Source organism: Propithecus coquereli, unplaced genomic scaffold (assembly GCF_000956105.1).
Source record: "Propithecus coquereli isolate 6110/MARCELLA unplaced genomic scaffold, Pcoq_1.0 Scaffold58, whole genome shotgun sequence".
NCBI classification, from domain to species: domain Eukaryota; kingdom Metazoa; phylum Chordata; class Mammalia; order Primates; family Indriidae; genus Propithecus; species Propithecus coquereli.
The window spans coordinates 2086307-2109884 of NW_012151729.1; the positions used below are offsets into that span (position 1 = coordinate 2086307).

At 51.5% G+C, this 23578-nt stretch overlaps 1 protein-coding gene across 10 annotated transcripts in view; it reads left to right on the plus strand.

Moving 5' to 3' along the window:
- The first annotated feature begins 478 nt into the window (after positions 1–478).
- Positions 479–23578, plus strand: part of TNIP1 (TNFAIP3 interacting protein 1) — a 52446-nt gene continuing 29346 nt past the window's right edge. For 2 of the 10 annotated variants that reach the window (XM_012658286.1, XM_012658291.1), the window contains exons 1-3: positions 479–578; positions 20956–21127; positions 22329–22463. In XM_012658286.1, the coding sequence (XP_012513740.1) occupies positions 20992–21127; positions 22329–22463 (271 nt within the window). In that variant the 5' untranslated portion in view covers positions 479–578; positions 20956–20991. Of the gene's footprint in view, positions 579–6355; positions 6775–20954; positions 21128–22328; positions 22464–23578 lie in introns of those variants that run through there. The other 8 variants (XM_012658292.1, XM_012658285.1, XM_012658293.1 and 5 more) reach the window with 7 other exon arrangements.

Consider the following 23578-nt stretch of genomic DNA (forward strand, 5'->3'; position numbering starts at 1 on the left):
TGCACGAGGGGAGGAGTGTGGCTCTCCCTTCACTGTGGAGAACCCACAGAGTAAGTGGACACAGATGGGATAGGAATGGGGCAGGAGGATGTGGGCTGGGCATCCGGCGACTTCCTCGGGGCCCTGAGCACTGGAATTGCCCAGCTCAGGCAAAGGGGGAAACAGAGGTTCTCCGGAGAACCCAGGCAGGCCAGGCCAGGTCGCCCCCTGAGTCTGCCCCTGAGCCTGCCCCTGAGCCTGCGCTTGTTTCCAGTCCAGCCCAGGAATCATCAGGCTTCCTGCTCTTCCCTAGAGCCCCCTCCCCTCCCTGGAATTCATGGCAGGGGACAGCCAGTCTGGGAAGTGACAGGTGGAGGCTGACAAAGGAGGGCCCTGGGCCCTGCCAGCAGGCAGGCTGGGGCATCCGCTGGGCCTTGCGGGGCCGCCTGGTGGCGGCTCCTGCGTCTGGGGAATTCCCCTCCTGCCTAAAAGTCGCCGGGCCCAGCCCTCCTTCCTGCGGCGGCACAGTGAGCCTCGGAGCCTCCACAGGGACAGTGGCCCCACGACACACACCCTCGCATTTCCCTGCCCTTGCCCAGGTGAGTGACCAGATGGGGGCGGGTGGGCCAGGACAGGGGAGAGGGCCTGCCACACAAGGGTGCCAGGGCCACCAGACTCTCCCAGCTCTGTGCCGAGAGCCACCAGCCTCCCCTCTCCTGCCGGCTGGGGTCTGCTGCTCCCCAGCCTGGCCTGCTCTGCCCACCCTGGTCTTGGGCTCCTGGCCTCTGCTCCTCACCCAGCTGCCTCCTCTGTCTTCTGTTTCCTCTTCCTGTCCTGCCTTACGGGCCAGTCTTTTTCTCTCCAGTTGTCACTAGCTTTTCCAAAGGGAAAGAAAAGAAAGGCCTATTTTTGTCTTCTTCTTCCCTCAAGAAAAGGGAGTAGGTGTGTGCAAGCGAGAACATGGATGTGTGTGTTTGTGTATGTGAGAACATGGGCCTGTGTTGTACGTATGTGTCAGATCCACAAGGTGTACATGTGTGTGTCTGTGTAAGTTTGTGTGTCTGCTTATTTGAGTGTGACAGTGTGTCTGCGGGTACAATCTGTGTGTGTTAGTTTTCGAGGGCGAGGGTACAGGTGTGCATTGGGCACTTTAGAAGTCTAAAGCTAGATAGGAAGAGACCGGGAGTCAACCCTGCCTCCCCGAAGGACACAATGGAGGCTGGGACCCTCCTTAACACCGGAGCAAAAGGATCTCTCTCCTCTCTCCCACCGGCTTTGCTCCTAGAGCCGCAGGACCCTTCTGCCCTTGAACCTTTAACAGAGAGCCCGAGGCACTGGGAGTGGGCCAAGGGCTGGCAGACAGTGGTGATGCAGCCTCCTTTTTGATCACAAACAGTCCAGATTTTCCAAAGCTGGTCAGAGGCCCAGCCCAGGGAAGTCCCTGGCTAAGAAAGGCAAGGATCAGAGGCCAAGTCTGACAGCGGCTTCTGGACCGCAGAGGAATGGAGGGAGAACGGGGAGAGGCCCTAGAAGAAGGGGTGTGGGAGAGGACATGGGTGGGGGGCGGGTGGGACTGAAAGAGGATTGCTCTCACGGCCCTGTTAGGGCTTCCAGGATTAGGAAATGCTCCGGTTCTGTGGGTCCGCCTCCCTGAGGGGCTGACCTGGGCCCTGTTGACCTCTTCCCTCTTCCAGGAGATGACAAGGGGCAAGCTTGGATGCAAGCCCAGACCGGGTCTGACACCCTGACCGGGAGACAGGGAGGCCAGAGGGAGAGAAGCTGGAGTGGGGAGACCCAGGGCTCCTGGGAACTGTGGGAGGGGCCTGGCCAGGCCACGTATGTGACGAGGCCGGGAATTTCCCCCCAGTGTCACTTTGCTCTTTCTTCTCCTCCAGTGGTGCCCTAGAAACTGAAGAGTAACAGGCAGGCCCAGGGACACAGGGGAAACAGTTGGGATGGAGAAAGAGGAAAACAGGAGAGAGGCTGGAGGAAAAGTCAGCAGCGATGTCTTCCAGGCCCGGCTCCTCAGAGCCCACTGCGATGTCCAGGGCAAGTTGCTCCCAGCTCCGGGCCCCGGGGTCCTCCTTGGGAAAAGGAGATAAACAGTTCCTGCTGCCTCATAAGGTTGATGACCGTAATTATCATTGCTACCTTTCACTGAGGCCAAGCCATGTGACATTTAATTTTTACCACCCTGTGAATCACACAGTTACAGGCTTTATGTGATTTGATAAGGAGACACAGCTCTAAGTGGGGCAGGGCTGTGACTGAAGCCCAGGACGGTCTGACTCCGGAGCCTACACCTAACCCCTGCATGTTGCATTTCGTGGGAAGCAGGCAAATTGTAGGTATGAAACGGTTTCATTCCCCTTAAGGTGCCAAACGAACGAGAAAAGTTATGGCCATCTTACCATGCCCTCATGTGGTTATTCGGGAGGTGGGTAGAGAGAATTAAAAGTCTTCCTAGGCTGAGGGAGGGAGGCTTGGACCTTAGACTCTGCTTATTTATTCACTTTTTACAAAAAACTGCCACAATTGCCTGTTATCATTTCAGTCAATGTCATGTGCTTGACATGTGTTATCTTATTTAACTATCATCAAAATCTCTTAACAGAAACACACACACCCAGCACCAAAAGTACCTAGAATCCACTGGAGGGTTTTACCTACCTGAGATTGCCTGAGGCTATGGGTCTAAGGAAGGGACCCAGGACTGCTCTCTTCCCAGTTCATTCGCTGCTTGCCCTGAGTTCCATTCACCCCCCAGCCAAGGCCCCAGTTCACTCACTCTCCTAATGGAATGGGGCATGTGCTTGTTTGATTTAGAAGCTCCATTTCCCACTGGTTGGGTGCGTGGACATAGCACTGTGCTGGAAGCAGAAGACCTGGGTTCTGGTCCCGAGTATTAATCACAAACTCATGTAAGATCTCCTACAAGTCCCTATCCCTCTCTGGCCCCTCTCCAGCCCTACAAGGAAAAGGCTGGGTGTGATCATTTCTAAAGGCCCATCAAGGCTGGCATCTGTGTTCTATGTCTTGCTAGCTGGCAAGACTTTGCACCATGACACTTAAGAGTGAATGTTAATGGTTTAAGAGGCTAGATTTTCATGCTTGGGTTACTTGCTGCTCTGTAAGATCTTGGGCAAGTCATCCAATACCTCAAAACCCCAGTTTCATGTGTGAAATGGGGATGACAATGTTACCAACCTCATAGGCTGGTGGGGAGATAAATTATATGAAGATGTGGGCCTAGCACACAGCAGATACTCCATAAATGTTACCTTTTAATGCTTTTATTACACAGCCTCTGCTCCTCTTCTGGCACTTGATTTAGAGCTAAATCAGTTGTAGGTGGATTTTTTGGTATGTTTTTTATTTCCTTCAAATGTATATTTGGGTCTGACTTCAGAGCCACCTTGGTAGAGTGTGCATAAAGCAGATTAGGAAGTTTGTGTGCTTTAAAACGAAACACAGGCAGTTTGATTCTCCTCCTGGGTGGGGCATTGTGCGGGTGCTTGTTGTCACTCTGGAAGAACAAGAGGTTGCCACCTGCCTGAATCACTCAGCTCCTAGCATCAGGCCCAGCTTCCTGACTTGGAAATCCCCTTCCGGGCCAAGGGGTGGTGGGGGTGCCAGGCTAGGGGGTCTGTCTCCCATCCCTGCCATGCCCCCCAGCATCTAGGCTCCCAGAGTGGATGTGGATGGTGGGATGGAACCTGATGAGGCTGTACTGCTAGGTTTAACAGCGAAGTTCTACCCAATGCATGCAACCCATACCTAGGAACTACTATCATTTCTTGAATGCCTACTGTGGGCCAAGCTTGGGCTTTATTTGCATTATCTTATTTATTCTCAGGATCACCTGAGGGGTAGGTAAATTATCCCCACTTTTCAGAAAGAGAAGTCTGAGGCTTAGAGAAGCTACCCAAGTAGTAAGTGGCTGAGTAAGGAGTGGAACTCCATTAGTTAGATCCACAGCCTGTATTCATGACAGTGTTGAGTTGCTGTAAAAAAAATGAGAAAAATCATGTCATTGTGAAGATGACATGGTACAGTGACAGAGCACACAGGACTAGGAGCCAAGGTCACTCAATGTATATAGCCTTGAGCAAGTCCTTTTCTACACAGAGGCCTGAATTTACCTACCTGTCATATAGGGCAGTGGTCGCCACCCTTTTTGGCACCAGCGACCAATTTCATGGAAGACAATTTTTCCATGGACTGGTGGGGTGGGGGGAAGGATAGGATGATTCAAGTGAATTGCATATATTGTGCACTTCATTTCTATTATTATTACCTTGTAATATATAATAAAATAATTATACAACCGGCCATAATGCAGAATCTAATCTAATGCCGCTGCCAACCTGACAGGAGGCAGAGCTCAGGCGGTGATGTGAGTGATGGGGAGCAGCTGTAAATACAGACGAAGCTTCCCTCCCTCCACCACTCACCTCCTGCTGTGCAGCCCAGTTCCTAACAGACCACAGACATTACAGGTCCGCAACCTGGGGGTTGGGGACCACAGAAATAGGGGATTGCCATTAGTAGTCTCCATGATCCATGATCCATAAATGAGGAATGCTCTGAAGTCAAACAAAGGCTTAAAAGGATGGGAGGGGTGGGGGCTGTCATGACTTTGAAGAGATGAGTTTGCTCACAAATTGTAACTGTTAAGGAAAAGTATCCAGAACTAGGAAGTCAGGCAAAAGGATGGCTGGGTAACTGTTTTATGTCAAGCTTGAGCATTCTCCAACAAGCCCACCTAGGTGTCACCCAAAACTTTGGGAAATGAAGGTGTTTGCCCAACTCTCTGAGACATTTTACAAAAACAGTTGAAGCTGTGGAAACAAAGTACAAGTCATTATAGACCCTTTGTTAATTAAATAAATTTCAGAGTTCAGTAGGTAGAGGGTGGGAATTAAGAAGGCCTGGGCAAAGATTAGGGAGAGAGCATTCCAGGAAGAGGAGAACTGGGAAAGTGCAGGCAAAGAACAGGAAGAAAACCGGCATCTGGGGGCCTAATGGGTGGAAATGACCCATGGGGGCAGCTATGTGAATCAGGTCCTTGATTGCGATTTCCCTGTAGGGCTTCCCCAAAAGTAACACTCAGCGGTGCTTTGTTCAGTGTTTGCAGTCCCTCCTTCCCCCTTCAGAATCAAGTATATGTGTATTCATTTTCGTAACTAAAGTGAAGTAGATTTAATATAATTTTGAAAATCTGATAACACCTTTGAAGTGGCTGAAGACCCCCCAGGATGTCACAAGGCCTGAAAGGAGAATCCCTGGATCAGGCATTTCCTTGGGTGAGTGTCTGTGTGTTTTCCCACAATTGACTGACAGGCCTTCCCTTCTGTAAAATGAAGGTGTGTATATGAAATAGTACCCCAAATCCTTTCCCCCAATTCTTTTTGAGGATGAGGGCCTGTCAATAATTAAGTTTTCAACAGTTCCAGTGGGTCTTTTGCAATAGGTTTTCCATAAAGCTATTTTCACCCAGTTTAAAGAGCTGTCCTAGGCTGGGCAGGGTGGCTGACGCCTGTAATTCTAGCACTTTGACAAGAGGCCCAGGTGAGAGGACTGCTTGAGGTCAGGAGTTCAAGACCAGCCTGAGCAAGAACAAGACCACGTCTCAACAAAAAAAAAAAAAGGAAAAGAAAAGAAAAAAAAATTAGCTGGTTATGGTGGCGCTTGCCTGTAGTCTCCACCTGTAGTTCCAGATACTGGGGAGGCTGAGGCTGGAGGATCGCTTGAGCCCAGGAGTTTGAAGTTGCTGTGAGCTAGGCTAACGCCACGGCACTCTAGCCCGGGCAACAGAGCGAGACCCTGTCTCAAAAAACAAACAAACAAACATAAAATAAAATTATGGGCTTAACGAAAACTGTTCCTAACCTTAAAGCGAGTTCCTACTGCTCCTTACCTGTCCAGGAAATCCCACAGTGAGGAAGGGTGGAAGACAGCCTCCGGATTTAATCACCTGGGTTTGAAACCTGGCTCAGCCCCTTACGGAGGTCATCTAACCTCTCTGTGCCATATATTATTTATGTTAAAAAATAAAAGGGGGCGGATACAACCTGTCTCACCAGGGTGATTGTGCGAATAAAATAATGCACCCCAAGTGCTTACAATGCCTGGAGCGTAAGTGAGCAAAAAATGTTAGCAGGAACAATAGAGTCTTTAAGGGTCCTTTCAGCTCGGAATTTCTATAGCCTTGTAAAAAGAGTCCAGGAGCGCCCTGGGCGGAACTCTGGGGCCCTGAGCTCCAGCTCTGGCTTAGCTCCAAATGCTTACGTGCCTTTTGCCAAGTCCCCTCCCTGCTCTGGCCTCTGTCCTCCTCGTTACAAGGAAGGGGCTGGGTGGTCTGAGCCGCTCGCCTCCGCTCTGAGATTCCCGCTTTCAAGGTGGCCCCAGGCGGCCTTGGCCCGGGGCTTCCGGCGCTGGGAGTGCGGCGAGGGGCTGCACCGGCCTGGGCCGGCGGCGCCGGGGAGGTCGCTGCCGGAGGGGAAGGCCGCTGTGGGCCTGGCGAGCCGGCTCTCAGGTCCCCGGTGTTTACCTCGCTCCATCCGGCCGCGCGGCGCGATTGGGCGAGCGGCCTGCCAGTCGCCGGGGACTTTCCCAGGGGTGGGGCGGCCCAGCCCCCGGCACTTCCTAGTCTTTGGCCCTGTCCCCCAGCCCCGGCCCGGGAGCCTGAGGAACGCTGCGGGGCCGGCGCCTGGCCCGAGCCGCTGCCCCGTCCCTGGACTCGAGGCTGGAGGTGGTGAGCGAAGCGCTGTCCCCCCAAACCCCCTCCCTCAGGTAACCCGGCCGGGCCGGAGCGAGGATGGAAGGGGAGGTGGGAGCCGGGACCCGGGTCGTTCGGAGCCTCGGCAGGGACCGGGCGTGAGGGGGAAGTCGGATCGGGTGGCCTGGGCCCGAGACTTGGGCTCGCGAGGTCGCGGGGCGTCTGCCCCGGCAGCCGGGGCCGGGGTGCGCTGGGACTCCCTGGCCGGCGCCGGGGTGGCGGGGGCGCGCGTGCGCACTGCACGGGGAGCGCCTGGGAACCGCGCGGAGGCGGTATGCGCGGCTTGCGGGCCCCGGGGTGCGGGTGGAGCTGCCGCGGGGCTGTTTACCGTGTGGGGGTGAGTTGCCTACGCGGCGTCAGTAGTTTTGTGTGAAGTTCTGGAAGCAGGGTGCACATGTAACGATGAGGAACAAAACAACTCTTATCGGGCCCTTTCCAAGTGCTGTTCTAAACGCTTTATGTATATTAAAGTCATTGAGTTGTCACGTTCATCCCAAATATTATCATTAAGCCCATTTTACAGTTTGGGAAACCTAGGCACTTGGAAATTGGGGTTACACAACTTGTGAGTTGCAAAGTCAGATTTGAGCTCAGGCATGTGGCTCCAGAGTCACTGCTATTCTGTTTCTGTTGAACATATTTTGCATGCACGTTGTTGGAGACATTTGTGTGCATGTGCAGGGTAGATGTAGTGAGTTTCCGGGAGTGATTTTGGGGATGGAGTTCCTAGTATGAGTGACTTTTCCACTGTAGGGTATTCGCGTGCATGTGTATTGTGTGGTAGTGTGTATGGGAGTGATTGCATTATACAGTCATTAAATTGTATGTACAGCAGTGGGTGGGAATTTTGTATGACTGGGGCAGAGAGGTTGTGTTTTGGTAAGGGGAGGGAGGGACTTTTGTGAATGATGCAGAAGAGCGGACATCCATCCCCACCCCCTTGCGGAATGACAGTGCAGGGAAATGTGTGAATTCCTAATGCATCATTTTTCTTTTCACAGCACCGTCAAAATGGGATTAAATCAGCACTTACTCATTCTCCAAACAATGGGGTGTGATAGAGGGGAATTTGACATCTGATGAGAGGTCAGAAAGGGGCACTCTCAGAATTTTTTGAAATCCCTGACGATGTTGTATTAGGAGAGTGGAATATTTATTAGAGCAAACTCATAGCAGCTCTATGATGTTGTATGCCTGTCCCTGTTTTGCAGCAGAGAAAACTGAGGCAGTGAAAAAATTGATAATGATGATACTAATAGCTTATGTTATGAACACTTGCTATATGCCAGGCACAGTGTTTTCCATTCAGTATCTCATTTCAGCTTTCTAATGACCCTATTAGTATCCTCAATTTTCAGGTGAGGAAACTGAGGACCAAAGAGGTTAAGACTTGCCCAGGACTAGTACATTTGAACCCTGGGCCCTGTTCCCATTCCCCAGACCAAGGTTACTGTCCTGGTTGTGTCCTGGGAAAGTAATGTGATCAGGGACTGGCACTTCATGGAAGCACTTGATCATGCATTCTGGAAGCTGCAGCTGGGAGTGTCCTATATTCTACATATTACGTCTCCATGTTATCTCCCACCCATGGGTGCCCTGTGGCATGGCATGGCACTCATGCTGAGGCTTGGTGCCTGCCCCTCAATGCCCATACCAGGTTTTTTGGGGCCCCAGGAAGCTGGGGGGTCTGACTCATACTCTTACCCCCAGTGCTGCCTGTGACTTGGGGCCCGGATGTCCTCATTGGGTCAGGCCTACCTGATTTGAGCAGGGCAGCATTGTAGGAGGTTGTTTTTCTGACTCCCTCTCCAACCCACTGGTTACTGTTTTACTCCTGCACTCACTGTGATTTAGCTACGCCACGCGGCCTGCTTTTTTCCCTCCAACACGTCAAGCTTGTTCTCACCCCAAGGCCTTCATATGTGCTCTTCCCTCTGCCTAGAAAACCTTTCCCCCGCTCTTCCCATGGCTAGTTTTTCCTTATCCGTCAAGTCTCAGCTCAAATGTCACCTCCTCAGAGGGGCCTTCCCTGATCTTTCTATGCAAAGTAGCTCCTTTTTTCACTTTCTGTCACATTACTATTTTATTTTTTTCATACATTCATCATGCTCTGAAATAATCTCCTTTATTTGCGAATGAGAAAGTGTATGTATAGAACTTAGTGTCTGGCACAGAGTTATTTTTAATGCGTATTTATTTATTATCTTTCTCCTTTCCTGTGATATAAGGGTGTGAACAGGGACCTCTGTAGTCTTCATGTGTGTATTCTTGATGAGAAGAGTGTCTAGGGTATGGCTTTGCTGGGTTTGTCCAATAAATGAGTAAAATAGAAGAAACTAGAATAATGGTGCATTTTGCAGATGAGGAAACTGAGGCCTAGAGATGGGATGTGGGTTGAAAGCCAGAATCTGCTCTCCCATGGCATGTTTCCCCCTTCTGATAGTTAGCAAGCATTTCCTGATGGCTCTCTGTGCCCCGTGCTTGCTGTGCAGTGTTCATGACTCGTAGGTGCATAAGGAACTGGCTCTGCCCTCCAGGAACTTGTAGTCAAGTGGGGAGAAATGTGCTATGAGTGCTACGTAGAAGGCATCGTGTGCCATCAATTGCCTAATGACTCTGACCGGCATAAATATGACTGGAGTGTGGAGTAATTTGGGGTGCTAGGTGGGGGGGCTTCTGGGGGTAAGTGACTTCAAGGCCAGACCCTAGAAAGATGATGGTCCTCTCCTGGAACTTAGTAGACTGGGCAGAAGATTTTGAGTAAGGCTTTACTGGGTTGAGGAGCTGACGAGGTGGGCTGGGAAAGACCCTAAAAGGTCTTGGTACTAGGCTTAGAAGTGTCATTTTTTTTCCTGTTAGCAGCATTGGGAAATTGTTAGAGCAGTTGGTTCACAAACTTGAGCATGCATCAGAATCACCTGGGTCGGAGGCTTGTTAAACAGATTGCTGGGCTGCACCCCCAGAGCATCTGATCCAGTGGGTGGCGGTGATGCTGATACCACTGGTCCAGGCCGGTCTTTGAGAACCCCTGGTGCACAGCGCGTGCTTCAGTGCTTGGCAGACCTGGGTGGGTGCTGCCTCTGCCACTCTGGGCCTCTGCAAACTCATCTGTAAGCTCCGGATGACGTCAGTGTTCCTTCCTAGAGTGGTTGGAATTGATGGGACAGCGCAGGGCTGATAGGCGGTAAGTGCTCAGTAAATGCTAGCTGCTGTTACTGTTGATGGTGCTAATAAGAATGAGGCCATTGAAAGGATTTCAGTAGGAGATGATGAGGATGGTACGATTTTCTGTGCTCTGGATAATTTGCTGCTATGGCTTGAATGTGGCCCCCCTGAAGTCCATTTGCTGGAAGCTTATTCCCTCCGCTCTCATGAATGGATTAATGTCAGCTCTGCCCACATGAATGGATTAATGGATTAATGAGGGTCTGTCCTCAGAATGGATTAATGTCGCTGTCATGGGACTGGGTTAGTTATAAAAGGGTTCCGATACTCTCTGTCTCACCTACTCGCTTTCACTTTCCATCTTCCGGCATGGGATGGCCCTCACCAGATGCTGGTGCCATGCTCTTGGACTTCCCACCCTCTGGACCCATGAGCCAAATAAACTTCTGTTCTTTATAAATTACCCAGTCCATGATATTCTGCTATAGCGGCAGAAAACAGACTAAGACACTTGCCACTCTATGGACCATATTATGTCCTCTCTGGATGGGTCATCCTTTGGTTTGTTTCAAACATCTGTTGCTGTTTAGACTAGTGGAAACTCAGATGTTGGAGGGGTTCAGAGGACATTTGGCCTCAATTCCCTGAACAGCATCCAGCACCCCTCCGCTTGACCCCAGCCCAGGATCAGGGAGCTGTCCACCTCCCAGTGTTGTTACAGACTTCTTTCTTTTGTGGGCCCACCTCAGTGCAGGTTCTTCCTTTCTCACCTCCTCCTTTTCCTCCTCATTGTTCACCTGAGCACTTTGAAGCAGGGAGAGAGGTTGGGCAGTAGCGTGGTGTGGCAAGAGAGCGCACAGGTGGCCACTAGAAGATGGGGTTTGTGTCCCATCTGTGCCACTGCTGTTCATGTGGCTCTGGGCAGGTCTCCTCCCTTTGCTGGCTGTAGTTTCCCAGGTGCAAAATGGCGGGATTGCGCCAACTGACATCTCAGGGCGTTCTTTTCCAGCTCTTCACTCTAACAACTCAGTGTCTGGGTCGCCCTCTCTGGCTCCAGTGGCTCCCAATCTCCTCCGGCTGGGCCAGGCCTTAACCTGCCCACCCTCCTAGCTTCTTGCTGCTGCCTCCCTTCTGCCCGTGGTGCCTGCCCCTCCTGTTCCTGGCCATCCGTGCAGGGAGGGTATCCAGGTGCCCTCTGGAGAGTTGCTGTAGGGAGGCACAGGGCAGCAGGGTGCACCTCCCCTTGTTCTGTGGGGAAGCACAGCTCCCGACCCCCAGAGACCTTTGCGGCCACTATGGCCACTGCAGGAAATTCTCGATGATTTTCCCATGACTGGCCTGGGACAGTCACTCTTCAGATTGGAACAGATGACTGGCGAGGAGCAGCTGGCTCTTTGTCTGAGGGCTGTCCTGGGCAGGGCTGAGCTCCTCTCTCCCAGGGCCCTCACCCTGAGGCTGTTCCTTGAGAGGCAGTAGCCCTGTGTCCCTGAGCACCTGTGTGGTGGACAAACCGGGCAGCCCAGACAGGGGCGCGCGCGCACGTCTGTGTATGTGTGTGTGTGTGTGTGTGTGTGCGCGCGCGCACGCACGTGCACCGTGGGAGTCATGTCACCAAGTAGGCAGGCCTAGTGGCCAGAGCTGGTATTTTCATGGCGTGTGTGGGGCTGCCCCATGAGTCAGGAGCACTTTGGTTTGGTCGCCTCCCACTCTGCAGAGCACTCGCCTCACTCTCTGCTGGCCTTCAGGCCTTTGTCACAGTCAGCTTCAGCAGGGGTCCGAGGAGCCCTGGTCCCTCCACGCCCCCACTTCTACCTCTGCAAATGCCACCGCCATCTGACCCTGACTCCTGGGAGTGTGCAACATTGACTTCTAGAAAATGTTACGGAGTTTCTCAGTTACGAAGTCTAACATGCAGACACCTGGGTCCCCACTCATCCAGTTTAAGAAATAACACATTTTCCATACACCCGAAATTTCTCCCAAATCATCTCCCCGAAGAAACAAGTGTTCAGAATTTAGCGTTTTTTTTTTTTTTTGAGACAGAGCCTCACTGTGTTGCCTGGGCTAGAGTGCCATAGCGTCATCCTAGCTCACAGCAACCTCAAACTCCTGGGCTCAAGCGATCCTCCTGCCTCAGCCTCCCAAGTAGCTGGGACTACAGGCATGTGCCACCATGCCCAGCTAATTTTTTCTATATATTTTTAGTTGTCCAGTTAATTTCTTTCTATTTTTAGTAGAGATGGGGTCTTGCTCTTGCTCAGGCTGGTTTCGAACTCCTGAGCTCAAACAGTCCTCCCCTCCCGCCTTGGCCTCCCAGAGAGCTAGGATTACAGGCGTGAGCCACCGCGCCCGGCCTCTTTTGTACTTCTTTATAGTTTTATTATAAATGTATGCATCCCTAAACAGTATGTATTGTTGTTTTGTATGTTTGAAAATGTTATTTCAATGCAGTCATACCGTCTGTAGTCTTCTGCAGCTTGCTTGTTTTGCTTAATGTTAGAATTGTGAGATTCATGCTTGTTTTTATCTCTAGCTCTGGTTCTTTCATTTTCCACTGCCGTATAGTATTCCCTGATACGAAACTGCCAGGATATGGTTACTCATTTTCCTCTTCATTTAGGTCGTTTCCAGCCTTTTGCTGTTAATACAAGCCATCTTTGGCCTTCGTCTGAGTATCTCAGCCCTTGTCCAGCCTTTCTTCTCCTAGCCCTTTGATAGCCATTGTCACTCCTGTTTGGGTAGCATTTAAAGGTTTACACAGAACTCTGTGGTTCCTACTTGGCCCTCACAACATTACCATAAAGAGAAACAGGGAAACTGAGGCCTGCTCAAAGTCACCTGGGGAGAGGGCAGAGCCAGGATTTGAATCTATTAAACCCTCTTTCCACCATGTTTGCTATAAGGGGAATCTCAAAAATTGGCATCTTCCCTTTTGGAGAGGGGTGAGGAATTACAGGGTTGGATAAGCCCTTCACTGGATAAACCAGCTTTGGGCATACTGGGGGCCGAGAGACAGCAGGAGAGTCAGGTTCCCCATCTCTCTTGTCCTAGGGTTGGTCTTGGTGCCCTTTGCCCCCATGGCTTGTAGTTGAAGCCACTCCTCCTGGGCTAAGTGAGGTCCCCGGGGCCGGGAGGGAAGCCAGGCTTCTAGGCAGACGATGTGTCCTGCCTGTGGATCCCAGGAGCTGGAGGAGGCCTGCGTGGGGCGACTGAGATTAGGCTGGGGTCGCTTGGGCTGCCTTCTCAGCTTTTCTTAGGGGCCGTTGGTGACAGGAGACTACAAGACTGGGATCACTGATGTGATGATCAGATTTGGTTTCCACTTTATTCCTTGAGAACCATGTGGTCAGGAGTCGAGCTCTGTATCTCTCTTGCCTCCGCTTCCTTACCAGCAAAAAGGGTGTAATGCAGGTGTGAGGACTCCCCGGTGGTGGGCGGGGAAGCACTTGCTCCTCACCTGTGCCCGGCTCATGGTGGTTATCCACAGTCTGGTGTTTCTGTCCTGCCGTGGTCACCTCAGGGCCCAGCTCTGACCTTCCTGAAGCCAGATCCTTTCTAGTGGGTTCCAAATTGAAACTCTCCTCTGCAGTTGCCAGTTCTCCAAACTGAATTCCTTAATTAGAAAACTCACCCCTGGAGTTTTCCTCCTTATTTTTAGAGAATCCCCATAGCCTTTTCTGTCCACATGAAACGGGCATCCCTCACCCACAGTCCTTCAGCCTCATTTGGTGCCAGAACAATAGGTCCTCCCTATCATTCTCACCTTGTCAAACCGCTTATATTTTTTTAAAAAATTATTTTAAAATCTCCCTTTAAAAAATTACAGAATAACACATGCTCATTGGGGAAAAACCCCCAAAACTCAAACAATACAGAAGGTATAAAGTAAAAAGTGAAAGTTGTGTTCTTTTTCCTTTCTCTTCCCTTCCCCTGGCCCCACCATATTTAGAACTTAATTTTTTAATTGCATAGGAACAGGACTAGATTTCCCATGTAAAGAGTTAAAATATTGTAGGTAAAATAAAAGTTTCTTTTGATTCTCATTCCCTATCCCAGGTCCTTTTCTAGAGCCATCTACCAGTAGCAGTTTGGTATGCATCCATCCAGACCTTTTTCTATGCACGTTTAAGGTTTTATACACACACACACACACACACACACACACACATAGTTGTGTGGTTTTTTTTTAAAAAAATAGTATCCTATTACACATATATATCTGTACTTTGCTTTTTATGTAATGGGCATCTTTCTTTCTGTGTCACTGCAAAGCAGTCTACCCAATTCTTTTCGATGACTGTAGTATAGTCCATTGAATGACTGCACCATAGTTTATTTAACCAGTTTCTTCTTGATGAACATTCTGGATATTTTTGCTAATGTAAAGCCTGTGGCAGTGAATGTCTTCGCCCAGCCCCTGTGTGTACTGATGCAGAGATCTCTAGATATCTAGAACTCTAGATAGGGGATTACTGAATCAACAAGTTACTTTTTCCCCTTTATGTAATTGACACCTCCTTAAGCACACTTTTCAGAAGAGAGCTTTGTTCTCAGCCAATCAGGAATACATGCAGGTTGTTGACATCATTGAGAAAGTACACTCTTTACGGTGGGTGGCCCAGCTATAAGGAAAGCAAATGTATACCAAGGCTGTATCAATAGAAATATAATACCCGTAAGAGCAGAGGTGAAAGGCTCTTTGTGTTCAGTCAGGCAGACCACACCTGGAGTACTGTGTCTGGTTCCAGGACCAGCTGCAGATAGGGTGGGGGTAGAGGGTTAGTGGGGGATGGGCTGGGGAGGGGTGTGGAAGCCAGCCCCTGGGGGCGGGGGCAGTGCAGGAAACAAAGGCTGATCAGCTTCAAGAGAATGCTACAGGTTCCAAATCTATTCAGGGCTGACATGGAGCAGAGAGGCATCTTGTTCCTTATTCCAGGGGACGCCAGAGGGCAGAGCAAGGGCCAGTGGAAGCAGAACTGGGAGTAGCCTAACTATAGGCAGTGCTGGCTGCCCCAGGACTCATCTTGAGGAGGAAGTTGGTGAGGTCCGGGTTGCTAAAGCTGGCCAGCCGGAGTCCCCTGGCTCCTCTTCAGACTGGACAGGCACAGAACTGAATTTCCCCTGAGCGTCCCTTCATTATGAGATTGTTAATAAGCCCTGGTGACAGCAGATGGCCAGGGGCAGACTGGGATCTGGTGGCATACAATGTTAGAGACAAGCAAAGGCAGGGACTGGGAACTTGGGGCATGTTCTAGAGAGCTGGACAGCAGGACTGGTCCTCTTCCCCTGAGCTTTAGCCTCCTGCCTCTCCAGGCAGTGCAGGGCAGCGAAGAGTGCTGGAGTCTGACAGATCAAGGCTGGAGTATTTGTTCTAGCACTTACCAGCTATGTGTCCTTAGGCAAGTGACTTAACCTCCCTGAGTCTGCTTCCTCGTCTGAAAAATGGAGATAATGCTGTCTAGCTGGGGGGATTGGTTTTCTCACTGGAAAGCAGAGATAATAATTTTTGTCTCTTATAGTGAGAAGAAAATGAGCTAATGTACATAATGGTGCAGCCTAGTGCCTGGCATATGGTAGCACTTAACAAACTGTCGCCCTCCCTCCCGTCTTTAGTTCGGTGCTCTGCAGTCCTCTCTCGCAGTGTTTTTAGCCATCTGATGGCCCTGGCCGTAAGGATTATCCAGTTCAACCCCCCGGTGTTATAGTATTGCTATTGTTGCAACTCCTTCATTTTTAGGGAACTGCGGCCCAGTGCTGGGAAGGTGTTTGCTCTAATGTACCTTGACTAGACCTCATGATTCCTCAGCCCCAGCTCTTTATATTAGACACCGTACTTGCAACCTCATTGTTGCTCAACCGACTGCTGGGCATAGTTGTGGGGGGTTGCTGCACCTTTTGCTAAGCACCTACTGTGTGCCAAGTACTGAGCTAGATACTGTATACTCTTATGACTTCGGAGATTTTATTATAAAAGAAATATATGTTTCTTGATTCAATAAATCAAACAACCAGGAAGTATTGTATAAAGGAGAAAGTGAGAACTCCCTTCCAACTATGCACATATTGTTTCATTTAATTTCTTTAAGTTTATACCCAGTAGATTCTATTATTATTCCTATTTTACAGAAGAGGCAGCTGTCCAGGGGTGGACAGAGCTGAGACTAGTGCAGGGGAGGCCCCAGGGTGCAGCATTTGAGGAGGGCTCACTCATTTGAGGAGTGCCTAGCTTGCCCCACCCTAGTCCCCACCCTGTTTGGACCCTTCCTTCCTGACTGCAAGGCTGTGTTAGTTCTAGTGTGCTGGTCACCTCTCTTTCCTTGACTTGCCGCTGGCTCCCAAGGCTTGGGTCTTCTTCCATCACGAGGCCAGCTTTAAGACATCACCCGGTTTCCACTTAGGCCAGACTCCTCTGCTCACACGCAAGGAATGAGCCCATGGTCCCATACTCAGAGAGCGGACAGCAGAGTAGACACTAGGACAGGCCTCTTTGATGTTCTGTTCTGTGCACTTCCCTTCACCCCTCTGCCACCCCCACCTGCCACCATACCACAGCCCTGGCCTCTGCCCGCCACCATGACCTCCTGCCTCCCAGTACCAGAGATCTGCTTGGGCTCTGGGCCGGGGAGAACATCACCTCCTCCTGGGGGTAGCTGGCCCCAGGTTGTAGCTAGTGACCAGAGGCATTAAATTGGGCTAGGTCCCCAAGCTGGGCTTTAGTTTCCTCATCCGTCAAACAGACATCAGCCCTACCTTCTTTCCAGGGTTATTGTGACAATCAGATGGAAAAACAATGCTTGGGAAACTGTGACTTATTTTGCAAATGTTAGTGGCTGTGCAAGTGAATACCATTTGGGGAGCCTGGGGGCGCCTCCCACCCCCACCTCCAGCTACCAGAACGTGGCTAATGGCAAGACAGTCTCAGACAGGCTGAAGCATTTCTGTGCAGAATCTGGAATGCAAATTTAATTCCGAATCTATGTTTTCCAACCTTCTCTTTCTGGGGTGAGGCTGGGATCTGGGCCCACACCCCTGCTCCCCTCCCACCCTGCTAGCTGCTTGCCTGGTGGTGAGTGGCTCCTTCAGTTTCAACAGCATCACTTTCATCTCCATGCTCTGTGGTCGCTGCCTGACCTGCTGCCTGTCTGGGCCCCTTTCTGCCCCCAAACTGCGCCTTTCTGGTACTGGTGGGCAGCCCTAGAGTCCCGCCGGGTGGGCTATGGAGGCCCCCTTCCCCACTGGCTGAGGTCTTGTTTTGGAAGAAAGTCTGAGCTGCCTGCGTCTTTACCACTAGCTGTTTCTGCTTTAGGCAAGGGGGTTGGGGTCCCACTGCCAGTGGGCCACCTGCTGATTTGTAGCTTCTGGAACCAGGTGAATATGGAGTCTGGAGCCAGACCCCACCAGAAGATCTCACTGCAGTGAGATCAAAAGGCAGGAATGGAAATGGAGGGTGGCCGTGGGCAGACTGGAGAGAGCAGGGATCTGGTCCCAGCTCCATCCTGACTTTTTTGTGACCTGAGCCTTCCCTGCTCAGGGCCCTGACTCGCTGCCCTGCTTGTGCCACGTGGGAGAATCGGATGAATTCACGCCCAAGGACTGCGGGGCTCTGAGCTCTAGGTATTGCCCCGTGTGAGGGGTGGGGTCCCCTTTCCATACACTCTTGAGGTATGTGATGGAGGGGACACACGTGCTGTTATCCTGTCTGACGCAGCCCCTTACTCACTCCTTCTGGACGATTCTCTCCCATCTGACAGTGTGGGATTGGCCTCATGGCCCTTGGAGATTCCCTTCCAGCTCCGTCACCCTGAGCTGACTGCCCTCTCTGGGAGAGCTTACGAAAACCTCTCTGACCAGAAGGAGAGTTCCTGTCTGCCCAGCAGTCATCCTGGGACTGCCGCTGACCATCTGGGCATGAGGTCAGCAGGACCTGGAAATTCCCCGTTTCTCTCTTTGTCTTTCTTTCCTCCAGAAGTCCAGGCCCTGCCTTGGGCAGCTCCTCTGATGTCCAGAGACGGTTTTCTCACAATAGGCCGTTTCTTCCCAGTTTCCCTCTCTGCCCGCGAGCCCTGCCCACTGCGGCTGGCGTGGGGAGAATAGCCCGGCTGCTCGCTTTTCTGCTTCCCATGAGCCCCCTTCCCTGGTGGCTCCCCAGAGCCAAGGGACGGACTGGGCGTTGCATGGTCTGGAGGACATGGAGGTGTGTTTCAGTTCTCTTGTCCTGCGCCCTGCTCTGTTGCTGGGCTGTGCATTTGGGCCCCTGAGGGAGCATGGCTGTGCCCACCCTGGTTCCAGAAGCGTATGGTTGTCTGGAGAGCCTGTGGTCAGCCAACCATGGGTGGGCTCTCTCTGGGATGTTTGGATGTGGCCTCCTCAGGAGGCAGGGTCAGGGTCAAGGGCTCCTCGGGTCCTTTCAGTCTTCCCCCCCTGAATTAGAAGTTTATGGAGGCTCTACTCAGGTCCGCCATGAGGATACCTGGGCACATGAGGCGGACTCGCTCCCTCATCTCTTGGAGCTTCCCATCCACTGGGCAAGCCAGATATGGCGTAAAAAGTTACCCAAACCATCACGTAGTGTCATTGTGAGTTGTGTCTAGGGTGTGTGCAGAGTGATGGGCAGGAACCAGGGCGCTGTTGCCCTTATCATTGCGGGTGGCTGTGAGCCCCTCCCAGCCCTCTGTTTCCCTGGTTGTGAGCTCCAGGCAGCTGTCAGCGGTGGCGGGAATACGGAGGTGCATGCAGCGTGCTCCTGCCTGAGGAAGTTCCCAGCCACGTGGGCAATGCTCGCACCAGTCGGGTGCATCCCATGCTAGGGGGTAAGGCCTATGAGGGAAAGGTGAGAGTGGGGAAGGACCCTGCATCTGCCAGCAGTTCTACCTACCTCAGTATGTGCCGGTCACTGCGCTGAGTGCTTTGCCCGCACTGTCTCTTTTACTGCAGCGGGGACATCTGAGCTTTATTGCTCTGCTGTACAACATGGAACTTGCAAGTTAAACACAAGTCTCCCCCAAGCCGAGTGGTGACTTTTGTGATGGGCGTGTGGGCAGCTGTCCTTTGCCTGCGGGGCCCAGCAGGGCGTGGGTGCCTCCTTGCAGTGTGTGTTGGTCTTGTATTTGTCACTCTTTGGGGGACAGGGTCCTGCTTGGCAGAATTTTGTTTTCCTTTCTGGCCCATTCCATCCCATGGACCCTCTTGGAAACAGCCCAGGAGCTACCTGATAACCTGGTGCTGCCCTACAAACAGACTTGAACCCCCTCTCTGCCCCCCTGCCTCTGTCCTGGCTGTGTGAGTGTAGCAGGGGGTTGGTCTCAGCCTTTTTAGGCAGCAGGTGGAGCTGGCTTTGCATCTTGGCTCTCTCTTGCTAGCAGTGTAATCTGGGCTGAGTTATGTAACTCAGCCTCAGTTTCTCACTGAGCCTCAGTTTCTCCCATATGAAATGGGGGTGATATTCGTATGTATCTTAGGGTTGTTGCCAGCTTAACTGAGACAATGTGTCTGAGGCATTGAAGGCAGTGCCTGGCAGATGGATGATTAACGAACCGTGGTGTTGCTGTTAATCCTTTTTCACTTTTTTCTTTCATTGAGCACTGCGTGGAGTTGAAGGGGCCTTTGAGGATTCCTGACTGGAACAGTTTTTGCCTTTCGGGTGCTGATCTTGGGAGGGAGGTTTCCAGGCCCCCACGTCCTTCTGAGGTCCCTGGTGGAGGCCTTGGGAGCTCTCTCATGTTGGTGAGCTGTTTGCAGAGCTGGAGGCTGACTCAGCTTTCCAGCCTCAAGGCCTTTGTTCTTACTGTCCTCTCTGCCTAGAATATTCTTCCCCCATATATCTTCACCTCCTTCAGGCCTTTGCTAAAATAGCTCCTTCTTCATGAGGCCTTTCCTGCCAGCTCCACTGAAAATCACAGCCTCTGCCCTGTCCTTCTCTGCTTAATTTTTGTCCAAAGACTTTTTCATCACCTGAAATACTATGTTCCCCACCATCCCCATCTGCATCCACCACTAGAATGTAAGCTCCCTGAAGGATTTTTGTTTTGTTTGCTGATAATTCCTCAGCACCCAGACTAGCAGGCAGCACAGAGTAGATACTCAGTAAATAATTATTGAACGAATGGATGGATGAATGGTTGGATGAATGGAAGGGGAGTTTCTCTACTAAGTCACAGACCTAGGATTCTGAGATCACTTTTCAGAATGGTTTCAAATGAAATAAAGCAGATGAAATTGAACAGATTAATACCAAAAACTTGCTGCACAGATAGGTAGTGGTTTGATGGAGAATTCCTCTGTTCATCAGAACTAGAAGGGACAGGCCATACATGATGTGAGACTAACAGAGGAGGGTGACAGTGTATTAAATATTAGTCAGGGTGGTTTTTCTTCTTCTTCATCTTTTTTTTTTTTTTTTTTAAGAAGGTAACATACATATAAATGGAACTTTGGACTAGACTGACTTGCTTATAGCTTTGAGTACAAGCATTTCACTTTAAAGATTACTGATTTAGTTTAAGACTTTCATTTCCCCTCTGCAGAGAGTGGAAGGGACTGCCCATGATCCCACAGTGAATTAGTAACTAGGCTGTTACTTTGCTAAGTGTTTGTTGGACATTCACTTCATAGCTAATTTTGAGCTAGGCAATGAGGCTGCAGTGATGGACAAACAGACAGGGTCGCTGTCCTTCTGGACCTCACAGACAGGACTTGAACCCAGCTTTTAAAATTCTAATTCCAGTTTCTTTGTTGTACCCCACATTGTACCCGACGGTTTTTGACTGCTGTTCCAAATGAACCAGCAGTGCAGTGAGGCCACTAAAAGAAACCGATGTCATTTTTAGGTTGCATTAATAGAGGCAGAGTGTGCATATCAAAGGAGGTGACCATTCTGCTCTGTTGTACGATCATCAGACCAGCCCGAAGTGCTGTGTTCTATTCTGGGTTAAGGGGACTGCCTTCTGGGTCCTTGACAGACTAGCGCTTCCCCATAAAGGATGCCTCAGTGGCCCAGCCAGCCTGCTGATATACTGCTGTTGTCCTTACAGCCAGGCGGGCACCACGGCAGGGGCTGAGCTACCCTCATGGAAGGGAGAGGACCGTACCGGATCTACGACCCTGGGGGCGGCGTGCCTCCGGGAGAGGCATCCGCAGCTTTTGAGCGCCTAGTGGAGGAGAATTCCCGGCTGAAGGAAAAAATGCAAGGGATAAAGATGTTAGGTAAAGCAGACCCTGCTCCCTCCCTGCGAGCCCCCCTCCCTGCGGCCTGCAGTGCCAGCCCCTCTGCCCAGCGGTGGACAATGCAGCTGGCATATGCCTCCGCCCAAGTCATCCCTCCGTTCCGCCTGGCCCAGCATTGGCTCCTACCCCACAGCGGTGTCTTTATGCAATTCTGTAGCGTGGTGACAGTATTTCCAGCCCTGATTCCCCAGCACCTCAAAACCAGGAGGACAGGACTCAGGGTACCTTGAGGGACCAAGAGGGAGATGTGGGATGGGGGAGAGGGAGCTAGAAGCCCCAGTTTGTGGACATGGAACCAGAATGGCCTCATCTTCTCAAGGCATGGGTCCCCAGATGTTGGAGTAGGGAGCAGAGCTTGGCTTAAAGCAAGGAGGGAGTAGGTCCCTCAGTTTCCCTTCTCCTGGCTTTTGCTCAAGTTGTCCCCACTGCCAAGAACAACCCCACCTGCCTCCACCTGACCGAATTGTCCTATGCATCAGCAGCCGGCTCAGATGCCATCTCCTCCTCCACGCAAGGCCTTCATTCCTTTCCCTATCGAAAGGAGTCTCTGTTTGCTACAGACTCTTAAAACTCTTTCTTTGCCTTGCTGCCACCTCCTCTGGTCTCAGGTTTTGGGAGTGAGCCTAGCTCCCTGATTTTTAAAATGCTCTCTCCTTGCTTGGCAGAGCCCTGCTTGGGCTGGCAGACTGGCGAAGGAGGAGTAGTTTTCCCTTCTCCACTTGTAGGGGAAGGAAAATGGAAGCCTGGGGGGCTGGTTGGTATTATGAAGGGTCTCTGCCCTGCAGGCAGCGCCCAACTCTGGGGGCGTAAGCTGTGGGTAGCCCCTGGGTGCTGTGGTGTTAGGCCAGAGAGCCCCTGGCTTTCTGTGGAGTCCCCAGGTCGGGTGTGAAGGGGCAGGAAGCAGGTGCCACGTGTGGGGGCACGGGGCAGGAGATTTTCCTAGATTCCTCTCCACTCCTGTTTCCCCTGATCGCCAGGCCCTCGCCTTCCTGTAGCCTGTTTCTGGTGGTGGGACAGAACGAGGTTTGTCCCACTTTGCCCACAAGATGATGGTAGGAGTGAAGTGCAGGACCTGGAGCCTTGAAGCCAGGCAGAAGCAGTTTTCAGGGCTTGGGGCAGGGAGAACCAGTGCACTGAGCTGAGTAAATGCTTTTGCTCCTTCTTCCCCTCGCCTCTCTAGGGGAGCTTTTGGAAGAGTCCCAGATGGAAGCGTCCAGGCTCCGGCAGAAGGCAGAGGAGCTAGTCAAGGACAATGAGCCGCTCCCACCAACTTCTTCCTCCTTGGGCTCCTTCGACCCGCTGGCTGAGCTCACAGGTACAAGAGGAATCTGGGTACCTCTGCCTTTCTCCAACCTCCAAACTGCTTAACCCGTAACAGTGAGCTCCCTTCTTACTCTGAAACCCACACCCCTTCATTTATCCTTAGGCCACAGACCCCACCCCCCATTCATGTTGTAACTGTGGCAGCCCCCAGAAAGGCAGATTTGGAAGCGACTTCAAAATAATGTTATTAAAAATGGCCAGTGACTCAGCACTCCTGAGGTCCTGGCAGACGTTAGTAATAGATCACTGTCAACTGCACTGCGGTCCTGTGGTCCCAGGATCTTTATCAGCATATTTATTCAACAAATACTTAATGAGCAGCTACTGTGTGCCTGGCCTAGCACTCCAAGCAGCGACTTCCTATCGCTTGGAGTTGGCATACGAGTCGAAAGCTCTCTGATCTGGCCCCCTCCTTCCATGTTATAGTTAGGGAAGCTGAGGTCCAGGGAAGACTCTGGACCTGCCTGTTACGCTGCTGCAGTGTATTTCAGATGTAAGGTTACACGTGCCACCTGTTAAAGGAAAGGGTGACCGTGACTCGGGGTCCAAGTTCTGTGTATGGTCACCATGCGTCCCTCTGGCATGTCTCTAGGTCCAGGGCAAGGTCTGAGACTAGGGAGGAAATGATTCCCCTGCCCCCGCCCAGTGGGACTCAGATGCCTCCCGCTGTAGCTCTACCTTGTGTTCTCGGCCCAGGCCAGCGTGACAGCCTTCCACTGGGCTGGTGGTTACATTTGCTGAACACACAAATGGAAGAAAATGATGCATTCAGAGTCCACTGTGCTGCAGTCAGTGGGCATTCCAGCCTCTGCTTGTCCATTCGGAAATGTTTTCTGCATCCCTGATTGGTGCCGGGTCTACCCCCAAGTGAGACATGGAGCTACCTTCAAGTGTAGCAAGATGCCCAGGAGGTTGCGGAGGGAGAGCCAAGTCAGTCTTGGTTTTGGAACTGCTGACTATGTGACTATGGACAAGTTGGCAACCTTCCCAAGCCTCAGTTTCCATACCTTTAAAATGGGGCCATGGGACTGTTATGGGAATGGCTGGAATAATAGCTATAAAAACACAGCTGGGCGTGGTGGCTGAAGCCTATAATCCTAGCACTCT